Raw genomic sequence first — 15,233 nt, 5'->3', positions numbered from 1 at the left:
AGGAGGGTTTAATAGCCAACAGAAGAAGGGTTGTGAAGAACCAAAAATACAAAGTACAACAAAAACACTAAACTCAACTCACTGGGGCAACAGAGGAACGGGAGGCAGCATGGGAAGGACAGGTACAAAGGAGCGTGAGACAAGACAGCGGGGGAATGACGTACAATGACCTGACAAGGGACGAGGCAAAACACTGGGGCTGAAATAACAGAACTAATTAAGACTCAAGACACCTGAGAACAACAAGGGGCGGGGAAACTGACTGGAGGAAACACACGGGCGACAGGTGAGGTTAATTACAGTGATGACACGCGATTACAGTGATGACACGCGGGGGAAACACAGAGAACCTACCTATTACTGAAACTACACAACCCAAAACCCACAACAAAAAACAGACAGATCATGACACCATTCATCAACTTGACCGCATATCCTCATGAGGGTCACAGACTACCCCAGTGAGTGAATGAAAGAGCCAAAACAGACTGACATTAAAATGCAAAACAGTGTCAAGAGGACACACTCACCACACTCCTCCCATGAAATTACTTCCGTGGGAAACCAGTATTCATAAAAACAGTTGCGCCTACAGGTTAATTATTTACCAGTGATGTTAATTGTCAGGCTGACACATTTTCACCATTTTGGTACTTTCTATAGTAAAACGTTTTAACTAATAAATGAAACGTCACTGTTTACTTGGCCGACTCAGTGAAAAATCTCTTCTCAACTCTGGAACACAAAAGAAAATAAAAGACATGGATTAGTTCAGTGTGTTTATATCAGGGCTCATCAGGCCTCTCGCAAATCATGTTTAACTGGGGCCAAAGCTGAGAATGAGAATGCTTAGAAGGCATCAATGAAGGAAATAATAATTGATCTGGAAAACTAACACAGGAGTACCTATATCTTAAATATTTCAACCTGGCTAAAAAGGTATAAAACATTGTGCTGACTTTTTTCTAAATAGAAAAAAAAGTGGAAAGCAATTTAAGAAGTTTATAACGCCCCCACGGACTTTGACAATGAGTGCCACTGCACCACTCTGTGCCATGGATGTTCAAATACACCTCACACGGCAAAAGCAAAGCCTTTTGCCTGCTTTCATACGCATCTCTTCTGTTATCTCAACTCGCCGCCCATCATCAGCAGTCTTCGGCAGCAATCAAAATGTATTAAAAACTGTCATTTTAAGTACATTTTGATTTTCATGCACATTTGTGCTCGTGTTAGTCTTACTTAAATATCTCACGCTACCTCCTGCAACCCTGTTATACATATAATCAGAATAAGACATGATCTTTATTTCCTTTCTTATTTTCTGTCAGTAAGTTTGTCCTCTTGGTCTGCTGTTACTACCAACAAAGTTTCTACTCCTGAGAGAAAGTCAACATTAGAGCAGATTTGTTACACTGTTACTGTTAATAGTCAAGTTATTATTATTTTTTTATCATTAAATCATGGAGGACAAATTGTACCATTGATCTATAAGGTGAAATCATCAAGCCTACCATAGCTGATTGCCTATTATTGATGAATATGTGGCACAAAATCAGAAGTGAAGTGAAGGTTCATTTTTCAAGAATTTTGTGACTCAAATGTCCTCCAAGTCTGGAATGACCAACATATACTTGACTGTTCTCTTTTAACAAAATTTACATTGAAAACATATTCAATGCAGTATTTAGGGAACTCTGAGCAGTCATAGAAAATCACCAACCTCAGCCTCTTTTGTCAATTGGCTAACATAACTAAGTAAAACACTGTTGTCATCTACAGGTGACTGTGGAAACTGCAGACGGAGTCGATGCATATTATACGAAGGAACATGTTTGTAGCTCACACTGAATTTTCGACAAGCATGACGGAAATGTATGATTTAACCTTGCAAGGGGTAATTATCTTCTCAAGATGCTCGGGATCAACTCATTCTAAATCCATTAGTTGGACCAGAAACTCTACGTTTACCATCTCCACTTAATAAAGACAACACTGCTCATTTAAGTGTTTTGCTATTTAACATGCCAACTGACATATTCTCTGCATGGGGCGTTAGTGGCTCTTTTGGGTACCGCATTCCCAAGCCAAGTAGTAAACCTTACAGTAGACCCAGTAGGGGTTAAAAGTTTAACATTGTAAGTTAGATCACCATCATCGACCTCAAAGATAACATTGCCGAACAACTCGTTGACTTTTTTATGATCATTTATGGAAGGAAGCTCATTATAGCTTTCTTTGCAAGTAGCTCAGGTGAGACTATTACTAATAATATTTATATATTATTACCCAAGGCACGCTGGCTAGATGGATGATGGTGATTGAGAGGAATTGTAATTAGTGATGCTTCCCATAGCCGTTGAAAACCCAAATATATTGTGCAACCATGGTTATATATGCTGTTTTTCACTAACTTGTTCTTGGTCAGGACATTTGACCGCTTTACTGTCTTGTTCCCATAACAAAGAAGAACATTGTCGTGGGAAGTTGACAGGTATTATTGTACAAGATGTTTTCGAGTATGATGTTTTTCAGAGCCTGAAGGACACACTTAAGTGTCAATATCAAATCGGGAAACAGGTGTTGCGGCGCCAGGGCGGACGGGTAGGCCACCCGCCCTTCCTCGTGCACGCAACTAAAAAATACAAAAGAGAGATGCAGAGTACAAACAAGTAGAGTCTGCTGCGGGTTGCGTACGGACGCCCAGCCGGTTGACAAGCGGAGCTCTACTTGGGTGTTGGCTCTCCACCTTCTCGGCATAGGTAAGAGGCTCATATGATGATTTCACGCAATGTCAACTATTTGAGAACTTGCATTTGGTCAAAATAAATATGCCAGTTGTTTGGGCTAAATAGCATTTGGGAACGTTGGCCTTTTGTTGAGTGTTGTCTTTGTCTCCTGAGCGCCGACCGGCACCGATCCTTTCAGCAAAACAGTGATGATGATGATTATTCCTTCCAAAAAAAACCACCACCAAGTGATCATTTCCATCTTCATCTCCATTCACTGTTTTTTTTTTTTTTTTTTTTTTCAGGAGCTCACTGAGCGTCCTTCGGCTTTGCCACTCATACTCCAATACTCTAGACGACGACAATGCCTCTCATGACTTTCGGCATGGACAAACGCGACGAAGAAGAATAAAAACCGTCGAAGAAGAGCTGCACACGACGTTAAACGTTTCCACCATGGAAGATACCAAGTATGTATTGTGAGTTTTTTTAAATCATTGCCCATCTTTCTTTCTTTGTTCATATCATAGTGTTGATTTGACTTACTTTGAAAAACACATCTTATCTGCTTGGTTTCGGGTTGTATTTCTTGAACTGCTTGTTTGGACGAACAGATTTTAACTAATTTACGTTTCACATGTTAAGCCTCGTATTTCCTCAGTTTCGGGCGAAATGTAAGCGTGTACAATCAATGTACAGCAACTGTTAGGGTGTTAAATACCAAATTACCAAGTTACAAAGCTTAATTCTTCTCTAATTTTCAATTTGTTAGTTTGGGGCGTGGAGCAGATGAGAGATAGTGAATATTATTTCGAGAATGTAAATGATCATATGTATTTCTAATGTCTTTTTTTTTAATATATATAAATATATATATATATATATATTCTCTCAGATCAAAGAAAAAAATTGAGTTGGTCCCAGAGTATCTTTTGAAAAAGCGGAAAGCATACCAGGCCATTAAAGCGACACAAGCCAAGCTTGCACTTCTTGAAAAGAGAAAGGTGAGTAGTGATGATGTTTTGTTTTTTTGTTTTATTTGATGGGCCTTCAGTTCAAATTGGTAAATAACACGGTGCTTACTAACCTGCAGTCTAAAGTTTAGACAAGCAAATTTCTGCTGAGAAAGTAAATTTCCAGAATACTAAGACTTTAGACTCTAAACACTGACAGGTATGCTGCTTTTACTACGGGCATTCCTTTGGGACTGAATCCACCTTTTCAAAATGACCATATAATCACATATTACTTAAAATCTTCATATCAGCTAACATTCCTTCGAGGACATTCAAGAAGTATCCCAATTAAAAGACACATCACACTTTAAAACCAGTATGGAAAATAGACACACAACTTTTCAGCATGGGGACCTGGACACCGTAAATAAACTCAACAGATAAAATTGATCTAATAAAGACCAAATTCAGATATAAGGACGACATTGAACATATTTGGCTCGGAGGCCACATTGACTTTTCAAATTTGACAACAACAAGATAAAAAACAAATGCATTTGTTAACAGTTCATATCAAAAATGAGCACAGCTAAAGTATTAAAGAACATTGACTTTTGTTTGAGAACAGAACAGTATTGTTGATCACTCATTTTAGCTGGTGCATCAAAGTCTAGAGTTAATCCATCTGTGGCAATTCTCAGAACAGATCTGAGCTGTTCACTCATAACACTAAAAGCCAACCTATGTCATTCAGCTCTGGAAAATTGTCAGTATTTTCAAGTAGTTCAAAAAATGAAATAATCTCCTGTTTGAGCTCCCAGACATGTTGACATACTTTCCCTAAACTTAACCAGCAGACATTAGAATGGTACAGTAACTTTGTGTGATCAGCGTTAGTTTCTTTGAAAAATTTCTTTGAAAAAAAAAAAAGAAAACTGGTGATGCTGAAGTCCCCTTGCTTGATTAAAGTTAACAGGTTTTGCAACGTGATCAACCTACAACACGGTTTTACACAGTGCGTCTAAAAACTTCCATTATCTTGAAATGAGCAGTGTCCTTTATATCAGTCATTGCTTTTGTCCAGTGCCAAAGAATATGTTGAAAATGATGCCACTTTATTGTTTAGTTTGCTGGTTAAGTGTTCGTCAATCACTTCAATACAGCAAGTCACTGACCTGCATGATAGTTTTTTTTTTTTCCCTCAGGACATAAAATACTTGCGCTCTCTACCTTGCACTGTTTAAGAAACTCCTCTTTGGGGAAATGCTTGCTGACTTTTGCTAGTTGGTATGTCAGTAATTAACTTGTCTTCGTGTTTGCTTCTTGGATGATAGTTGCTCGGATAAAAGTGTTTTGCAAAGCATGCACGCTAGCTATCAACCTGTCAGTGGTAGCTGTACATTCTTGAGTCGAATAGATGCTGGCATAATTAGAGGCCCTGGTGGACAAGTGACAACTGCTATTATATTCTTTTAAAACTGCCAAGACACACATACAAACAAGACATACAGCCAAATTCTTCCATAACTTCAACCATTAGGTATCGTGAAAGAGTAGTCTAAAATCTTTTTTTTATATTTATGTAAAAAGAGAAATGAAAAATTGTAATAGTTATTCATAATCAAGTGTAAATGTGTTATTTGGCCTTTTGTAAACAGTAAGTATTCTCTAGTAAGGAATCCTATTGACGTTGTCCAATCTTTCCTTATAACGGAATTTCCTTATGTGGGAAACAGGTACATTTCCTGCATGAACGATCAAGTATGTTAACAAAATACAGTACATGTGCAACAACACGGGCAATATAATGCAAAAATATATCGTCCAAAACCTGTTTATTAAACAAAAATTACAGTATTTAGAACATGTACTGAATATAAACTGGAAAATGCAAAAACATGGTCCAAAAGATGTAGTGTTTATAAAATAATGTAAATACAGTATAATACTGTATTTAACTTGTGTTGTATCCTGTACTTTATCTTTAATGTTGAGTTTTGACCTGGGGGGGGGGGGTCTATTTTGAATTGTTGTGTTGGCTTCATTTCTTGGTTTATGAAAATGTTTGCCTGCTTATCGTACATTTGTGTTGCTGATTGTAAGTAATTGTCTCGTTGATCATCGCTGATGTCTGGTGATTCTTGTGCGTTTAGCCACAAGCAAATTTCCGCTGAGAAAGTACATTTCCAGAATACTAAACAAGAATGAATTCCTTGTTTTTCAAAGTCTCGTAGAGTTGAGACTTTCCCACTGATGAGTGTCTCCCACTACACTCGGTCGTATGCATTTCACGGTAACTCTTCCACAGTCATTTCCGTTCTTTTTCTTATGAACGCTATGATCTACAGGACGTAAATGAATAACGTTAAAATCGTTCTGAATTACAGCCAAACTCATAATGATAAAGAGTCACTTAACATGTCACCCTTTTGGAGCCGATGATATAAGATTTAAAAAAGGAGGAACGAATACCTTTCCGTTATATGGAGCGTGAATTTCCTGTGTTTGCCCTAAAGTGGTCGTCCGAATAGGTTCCGGATACCGGAGGTTTCGTTGCATGGAATAGCTCATAAATGTAATATAATGTAGAAAATGTATTGCATACGTTTTTATTCCAGGTTTGTGAATTTCTGTTTGACAGACGTCCTTTGTTGGGAATACTTGCTGTATTTGTTTTCACCAATCCTTTTTCCTTTATTGTTATCTAAATACTAAAATTCTCAATAGCTACAGTTCTACAGGAAAAATACAGGATGCTCTGATTACTTTCAAATCACATGTGTGGCGATTATTTATACAGGTATAAACTTGTTTGTGTTTTTATGTTTTCAGGTCAGTAAAGGTGCACAAATAAAGTTCAAGCGTCTGGAAGACTTTTTGAAGGACAGCCATAGGAAACATCGTGATGATACTCGCATACGTCGCTTTGCACAGAGGCCGCTCACCCCGCTGCCCCTTGCCAAAAATAAATTGGTCTTTGCTGTCCGCATTAGACAGTGAGTGCATAATTCACATCCTGACCGTTTTAGAAGTCGTATTAGTAATGTAATGCTAGATTAATTCCTGTTTTTACACACACCTAAGTTTTCATTTGTATTCATCTTCAGTATTAAAGGTGTCAGTCCTGAAGTGATAAAGGTTGTCCAGAGGTTGAGGTTGAGAAAAATCTTCACTGGAGCTTTTGTCAAAATTAGCAAGACCTCTCTCACCATGTTGAAGATTGTTGAGCCCTACGTAGCTTGGGGGTAAGTGTCAAATCGCTGCTATTCAAAAATATTTGGGTTATTTTTGTGTCATCAACTTTTACCAATTCACCAGATATCCAAACTTAAAGTCAGTGCGTGAGCTCATTTTGAAGAGGGGACAGGCGAAAGTGAGCAAAAGAGTGCTTCCTTTAACAGATAACAGCTTAATTGAAGAACGCATAGGTACGTTTTTGCCACACCTTAGTTGTTGTGTCAAATCTGAAAATTTAGAACATAAACCACCAGTGAAATTAATGATAACTGTCCCCAGCGTGCAAATACAAACCGACTGATGATTGATTTTTAGGTAAACATGGCATCATCTGTTTGGAGGACTTGATTCACGAGGTTTTCTCAGTTGGCAAGGCTTTCCAAAAAGCCAACAACTTCCTCATGCCGTTCAAACTGTCAGTGGCCCGCCATGCTACCAGGGACAAGGCGGGGCTCCTCAAGGACCTTGGAAAACCCGGATTTCGTGGCACAGACATCAACACCATCATCAGGCAACTGAACTGAGGGGGGAAAAAAATCACAATATGTACATTCAACAGCAACCTCAATAAGGATGGCTTATTGTGGGGAAAATAGTACTCATCATAATGTTCACTGCATTCTTAAATGTAATTGCCCCAATGTTGTATTTGAAATTATGAGCCACTAGTGGGAGCTGTTGTCCTTGGAGATGGGACTCATCTGTTGACTTGTAAAATATTGTATTGTATTGAATTTGCATCGTTTTGGTCTGTTGTATGGGTTGTTGGAGATCCAGGCAAGGCCGCTGTCAAATTGTCGACCATTCGGCAAGACTGGTTTCATACTACATAGTGTAATTTGGAAACATAATGGCGTTTGTAATAAAATTGTACCCTACAAATGGTATGATCTGCTTATGAGTTCTCATCAACGAAAGGGAATTCGTTGTAATGTTTATGTACCTTAACTGGTGTCACAAAAAATTATTGGACAACCATGCGTCATCAGCATCAGAGGGCTGCAGTGTGGCGACTAGCGGAGTTGCAGGAAAATGCACATTGGCGGTGGGTGGATTTGTATAAAGATGCTCCAGTTAAAGTGAATCCAAATAGCTGTCCTGGTGAAATGGAATGGCGATTAAGTCACTACTACTGTTGTAAGAGTTTATATTAAACGTACCGTGACTCTGCCATAGTCATATTGCCTTTGGATACATCGTTCGCAACGACGTCAGACGTGCTAGTGAAGTTTATGTCCTGGAAATACTATCGGAAGGTGACCAAATGTATTTAGTAAGTAATCTCACATCCTAGTCTTTCGCCAACCTATCATGAATAATAATGGTGCCTTTGGTTCCGTGGACATGCTGTTTTATGAAACTGCTGTGAAGGTTGATCGAAAAACACGACGAAATATCGATAAGACATGGTCAGCTGAGTAATACAAATGAACGAAACATATTTGGTGTCGTTATGATGATACTTGCCAGTTTACTAAATGGTGGGACTTGCTAGTTTACTAAATGTAAGTGAACGCAACGTGTAGCCAGTCAAGGAGAATGGGCGGTCCAACTACCATACGACCGCACTAACCTACCCGACGAGACCTTTGCTTACTGCTGTATTTTACAAGCTCTTGAAGGTAAGTCACACACATTTGCTCAATTGAGTTGTTAAAGTGTTTAAATGGAAATTTGGGGAACCTTAAAGACCGGGGGTTTAGCTCGTGTAGTACCACGCGCTGCGGCTTTGCAAAGTTTAGCGAGAGCGACAGCACCACGTTGTCGCGCTGTCAAATTGGTTTTAATGCTGTAGGTTCAGTTTGACTGTTCCACTACTTGACACATTAATGTCACGCAGTCAGTTAAAAAAAAGCTACCATGTGGTATAGTTTAGTTAGCCACTCTGGTGCCTAATAGACGTCATGGCGAGCGCGTGCGGATTAATTAGCCGGTGGTAGCATCCCGTTTTTGGTCACTGTTTGCAAATAAAGATGCGTAACTGGCATTAATACCAACGGGAACAGCTTTGTATACGGATAAGCGGAAGCCTATAGAATACAAAGCAAATCAGGCTTGGAAAGCCAAACTACATCACTGAAGACTGAGATGGATGGTCGGTCAAGTGAGTGAAGAGTTTTTTACAGTCCATTGGGCAATGTAGTTTTCTAGGTTATTGTCGCTTAGAAATAACGTCATTGGGCAGTTTGCCGCCAGCTACCTTGACGTGAGCAACTGCAGATTAGTGGATGCGCTTTATAGCGTCTCTTTACATTGTTACGAGGTCTCTCTCTCTTTCTCTCTCTCTCTCTCTCTCTCTCTCTCTCTCTCTCTCTCTCTCTCTCTCTCTCTCCCCCCTCCCCCTTTGTCCCGCGGTTGGGCTCATAAGGCGAATTCCCCAATCCAAACCTATGTTAAATAGCTAATGCGTTTAGAAACCCAGGTAAAAACATCAAATTGTACATGGAATTGTACAGGATTTATTTACCTTTGAGTGATGCTTGTTAGGCCCATATTCACTGGTAAGGGTAGCCTAGCCTAGGCTTGGCTAGCTTTGTATTTCTTGATAATCTCCAGCTTCGTTTCCATATAAATCATCTTCTTACTTCTCTCAACATCACTGGCAATCTTGAGACCCATGGCTAACCCATTCAAGTTGGAATTAAATAGTAAAATGCGCTATAAATATGGTTTCGTAACCACTCGCAATAGAAAAAGCTTTCCCGTTCCGCATTCTGAAACGAGTGAGGCCGACCAATAGCAGACCAGCATTGTAATGACGCGTTGCATGGAAGCAGTTTCACGGCAATAGTAAATAAGTGCAATTATCTAAAAACGCCAGCAGATGGATGCAAAACAACACAAATACAGCCAATCCCCTATGGTCATGACAGTTGTTTTTTCTGCAAAGCCGGGAAAGGAGGGGACGAAAAAAGTCAGTTTTCCACATCTCAACATGAAAAAAAACGTAAGCCGGGGACACTGTAACACGGGGGTCCACTGCGTGTGTGCGTGTGTGCATGCATGCGTGCGTGTGTGTATATATATATATATATATATATATATATATATATATATACAGTTGGCCCCCATGTTACGAACTTAATCCGTTCAGCGGCTATACTCGTAACTCGAATTGCTCGTATGACGGGCAATCCAAATCTATGTTAATTAGTGAATGTGTGCAACGCGTGCAAAAACCTTAGGTAAAAACATCACGACTTTATACACATATTAAAATTAGTAACATAATCTACTGTACAGTTAAATTAAATAACAGAAATGTACAAAGGAAAAATCACATTTACCTTTGGGGCGACGTGACTTGAGCTGGGTGGAGGCGGAGGGGAGCAGAGATTGATTTATTTTCTTAAACAAGAAATTTTCTCAAACTAGAACATATCACCGGCAATTTCCTTCTCTTTAATCCATAATAGAAGAAGCTCTCCATTTTGTTGTTGACCGAGGTCCGTCCCCTGGCAAGGAAATTCTTGCCCTTAGAAGATTGCCGAGCGGTTACGGCCATACTCACGAGCTAGGTTAACTATGCGTGCGCCTCCTTCGTATTTTTTTATTATCTCCTGCTTCGTTTCTATTGTCATCATCCTCTTACTTCTTCCTTTACCGCCACTAGCAATTTTAGAAGCCATGTCTAACAGATAAAGTTTGCAAAGTCTTCACAACACACCGACCAGCTGTGTCATCAAGCTAGATGAACGCGTTCGGCCAATAGCATATCGGCATTTCTGTGATTGACGTGACGCCGGCCATTAGCATATCTGCATCTCCGTGACTGAGACCGTGACTGTGACTTTATAAGACCAATAGCATATCGGCGTTTCCATGTCATTGTTGACATGAAAACGCTGATTGTTACATACAGTGGTACCTCGGTACTCGACCATAATCCGTTCCGAGGTGGTGGTCGAGCACCGATTTGGTCGAACACCGAAACCAATTTTCCCATAAGAAATAATGGAAACTATTTTAATCCGTTTTTACCATTAAGAAAAATACCTAAAATATTATAAGAACATGTATCTAAACAACAATGAGGACGTAAATGTGCACAAGCGGTACATGATAAAGATATATAAAGCATTATTAAGCATTTTGTATAATTTACTTACGTTTTGGAGAGTGGCATACGGGAATGGATGCGGCGAGGACGGGAGGGAGGGTTAATCCTTGGAAGGGGAATCCCCTTTCATGATGACGCTAGGTAACGCGCCTTCAGGGGTTTTCTCCCTTCTCTCTCTCTTCTGTGGAGGTAAATCTGGCTGGGCAGTAGCCTTCCTCTTTTCTTTAAGAAGGAACCTGTCCATTGTAAGTTGCTTCTGCCTTTTTTGTTTGTCTCTTCCGTTCGATAGTGGTCCTCACTGTTTTTCTCTTTGCCTTCCCCTTATCACTATCTCTCTTAGGACCCATCATTAAGGGCTAGCGCAACACAAAAAAGTTGAAAATTGGGAAGAAATACGTACTCAAACAAACTGCGTAAGTCTTACTCCGTTGGCGGTCTGAGTTGAACTGGCGCTTGAACTGGCCGAAAAGAGCCGAGGAGCGCGTTCGGGTCGGCTCGGCTAGGCTCGGCTAGTCGAGCACGGCTAGGCTCGGCTAGTCGAGCACCGAAAATCTGATCGAGGTCCGATGCATTACCTACTTGATTTTTTTGGTCGAGCACCGATTTGGCCGAGTATAGAGGCGTTCGAGGACCGAGGTACCACTGTATATATATAAAATGTAATTTTGTTGACGCAGCAAAGCAAAGAAAATAGTGCGGACACACTGACCGGCATGTTGGATTGATCGTAAGACGAAAGGTTTGTGCGTAGGAGGGGGACTAAAAACGCGCGGTCCACGTTCGTAAGATGAAAAATTCGTAAAACAGGGAGTTCGTAAACCGGGGGCGCACTGTGTGTATGTATATGTATGTATATATATATATATATATATATATATATATATATATATATGCATATCAGTCCATATATATATATCAGTCAGAAAATTAAGTTGAAACTATCTCAGCTGCAGCTGAAAAATGGGCCAAAAACAAAAGTGACTCGTGTTTGTTGAAATGGTAAATTGACTTTGCCAAAACACTTTCAGTGCCATGGATGAGAAATCTTGCCTTTTAAAAGAGTAATGAAAATAATAAATAATTAAATTCTGGTCTCATGCGAACAGTAGCTGACACCCTTGACTAGTTTATCTAATATTAGGCCAATTGAGCACTGGAGTGATAACTGTGATCATTAGATGGTAGTGTTTTCATACATGCAATAAATATACAGTATTACATACTTGGAATTCTAAGTAAGGAATGGAAAGTAGCGATCTTTCATATGATTACACCCATGTTTAGACATAGACATATATAGACATAGCACACAATGTTCTGTCGGCCTTAAAAGAAGGAATTGTCACCCCTTTTAACAATAATGATAAGTCACAATGCTTAACCAAGGCCGCGTTTGAAGTATAGTCTCATCAGGAGTCATAAATGCTCATGTGCGTCATGTTTTTTACCACTTCTCATTGATGATTGTATATTGCCCACTTTTTATGACAGCCAGATGAAACGTGGGCTGTGTGATGTATTTACGTTCTCCAGGGTCCAACTCAAGGTTTTATGTTTGTTTAAATTATTAGCAGTTTTGTCACAGAGACAAACAGAAGTGGCTCCCATTTCTCTACAAGACAGTCACTCGTGTAACCGTGTATATGCAGTGCGGCAATGTGTGTTGTCAGTCGTCGATATACAAGTTTTGCTGTAGGAAACTACATTGGAATTAAGTTGAACTGTCATCATAATAAAACACTACATGTAATAGAAGAACGTAGGCCTATAGATAATAAATACAAGTATGTTAAGTAACCGCAATTAAAAATATAATGATCAATTTTGAACTCTCAAATACTTTTGATGATATAAGAATTTTGAGCGCAGGGAGATGGCTGCATTGTAACTTGTATTTCATATTAATGCTGAGCTATTGTTTCACACTTTACTGAGCAGCAGGGACAAATATAGGAATGGGGAAAGCCAAATTCACTGTGCCGTTAATTACTTAGCTCAGGGGTACCCAACATTTTTTAACACCTTTGTTAAGTATTATATGACTAATAGAAAAAAATAGGAAGTTTTGTGGCTTCGTTTGCATCTGACTCTAGGGCACAACGGTTAGAAACTGAGTTCACTGAGATGCCTTTTAGTGTAATCTGTTAGTGTATGCTTTCTTTTTTCTTCGTTTGGCCTCCAGTTCAAATTTGGATGCATTTTTTTAGGTGATTTGTATAAAACAAGCATGTCAATACATAAGTATGTCTACCTGGCAGTATCTGTCACGTGGGGCTGCACAATTAATCAAATTTTAATCGCGGTCACGATATTGGCTGCCACGATTAATTAAGCTGATCCTCTGCGAGATTAACACTTTAAAAAGTCAAGCACATTTTTATTTTATTTTTTTACAATTCAAATCAAGCACTTTTCCATCCTACCACCAGGGAACATTATTTCACAACTGTCAATTGAGACCCATTTTGAAAAATCCGAATGGCAAAAAATTGAAATAAATTCAGTGTGAAATAACCAAAAAGGACATTTTGACTGCTACTCGATTAAAAATGGCTTTAAAGTAAATGTGTGCTTGATTTGGTGTAGGCTTTTTTTTTTCATTGTTTTGTACTTAACTGCATTGACCTGTATGCCAAGTTTTTGCCATGTCTTTGATTGAATTTATTTTAATTATTATTTACTTTATTTATTTATTTTAGTTTTATTAATATTTGTAAGTATCACGCCTTGAAGTCTTTTTTATATACTGCTTATTTTTTTAAAAAAAGGGAAATGAATAGACATTCTGATGGATAACATGATGAATAATCGTGATTAATAATCGTGATTTCAATAATGACCTAAATAATCGTGATTATTGTTTTCGCCATAATCGTGCAGCCCTACAATCAAGTATCTCTGTTTAATCCAGTTTCTTCATCCATCTATTACTTGCGTTCTTTAAAGATTGCAGGTGAGCTGGAGTCTTTCTCAGCTGACCTTGATCAACTGATGGACTGGTGCAGGGGTGGCCAAGTTCGGTCCTCAAGAGCCACAATCCAGACTGTTTTCAATGTATCTCTTCAACCAACACACCTGAGTCAAATCAGCGTCGTTATCAGGATTGTGCAAAGCATGCTGATGAGCTAATCATTTGAATCAGGTGTGTTAGTTGAAGAGACACAATGAAAACAGGCTGGATTGTGGCTCTTGAGGACCGAACTTGGCCACCCCTGGACTGGTGCAACCCAAAGTCAGTTGAGAAGTCAGACTAACTTGCCAGCCTACATATAGACCAACACCTATTCACACTCATCAGTACTTGTTCACCTTTAGATGATATTGTATAGTCATTGTCTCTGTCTTGCTAAGCAACCCTGTGCTGCTTCGTTACTCCCATGGAATGATATGTGGCAATGGATACTTTTTTTTTTTTTCACGATTATGCTCATCTACAATTTTTACACCAGTGGAGGAACGTGTATTTAATATGTAGAGCTGTAATATGTGTATTTCATTTAATATGTTGAAAATCCCCAAAATGCAATAAAATTTGACATATTTTACAGAAAAATTGGCGGTCTGCAGGTTGTGACCAAGCTGACTACTGTTGCAATTTACCTCTCTTGCATGCAGGATAATACCAGCAACAAATAATTTTTAATGATTGGCTGACCAAATTTGGCAAGAAGACTGGGATTCCACTTGGTTCTTAAATTTTTTTTAATGATTAGCTGACCCTCATCAACTTTGGCAAGAAGACTAGGATTCCATTTGATGCTTCAGTTTTCAAAATGTGGTATTTGCTACATTTTCTGCTGAGACTTATTATGTTCGTAACTCGGAACAGATACATTGTTGGACATCGGCTGCACACCTGCGTTTTATCAGCAATCAACTCACTATTTAAGTGCAGTTGGAAAAGAAGGGCGATGTCTGATTATTCTCTGAACTTGCTGTTTGTTACTTCTTGTTGTCGAATGACCTGAGTCTTTCCTGCGGAGATACCTTTTGTCATTTTCTTATTTACTACTTTGCTCTTCAAGTAAGTGCTGTACTATCTGCATGTATTAATTTCTACTTTGTTGCATTTCAAGTACTCTCCTGTGTAGGTGTTTTGTTACTACTTTACATTTTCTTAGCCTTCAACCTTACCTGTGTGGTTGTGATCTTGTTTCTATTGTAATGTCACATTGGCTAGTTTTCCCAATGTTGCCTTAAGTAGTTAAATTTTAGTCCCCAGTTGCGATTGTTTTGTCCTCAGTTTGCTCT

General features: G+C 39.0%; 2 protein-coding genes across 3 annotated transcripts in view; both read left to right on the top strand.

Annotated features, from left to right (window-relative positions):
* Window positions 1–3,055: 3,055 nt before the first annotated feature.
* On the top strand, window positions 3,056–7,809 carry rpl7l1 (ribosomal protein L7-like 1). Of its 2 annotated transcripts, none has more exons than XM_088402798.1 (6): window positions 3,056–3,199; window positions 3,625–3,733; window positions 6,518–6,681; window positions 6,793–6,930; window positions 7,004–7,113; window positions 7,238–7,809. In XM_088402798.1, the coding sequence occupies exons 1-6, from the start codon at window positions 3,186–3,188 to the stop codon at window positions 7,444–7,446; spliced, it is 744 nt and encodes a 247-aa protein (XP_088258924.1). In that variant the 5' UTR covers window positions 3,056–3,185; the 3' UTR covers window positions 7,447–7,809. The 2 variants fall into 2 exon arrangements, with proteins under 2 accessions (XP_088258924.1, XP_088258923.1); XM_088402797.1 differs by having other exon boundaries at window positions 3,143–3,208.
* A 172-nt stretch (window positions 7,810–7,981) lies between these two features.
* slc5a6a (solute carrier family 5 member 6a) overlaps window positions 7,982–15,233 on the top strand; it is a 59,175-nt gene continuing 51,923 nt past the window's right edge. Inside the window, exon 1 of the mRNA XM_088402796.1 lies at window positions 7,982–8,544. The gene's annotated coding sequence lies outside the window, so the exon portion shown is untranslated. The remainder of the gene's footprint in view (window positions 8,545–15,233) is intronic.

This window comes from Hippichthys cyanospilos, chromosome 20, assembly GCF_059441005.1.
Source record: "Hippichthys cyanospilos isolate Australia breed blue-spotted pipefish chromosome 20, RoL_Hcya_1.0, whole genome shotgun sequence".
Taxonomy (NCBI): Eukaryota; Metazoa; Chordata; class Actinopteri; order Syngnathiformes; family Syngnathidae; genus Hippichthys; species Hippichthys cyanospilos.
This window is presented reverse-complemented; position numbering and strand designations above follow the sequence as displayed.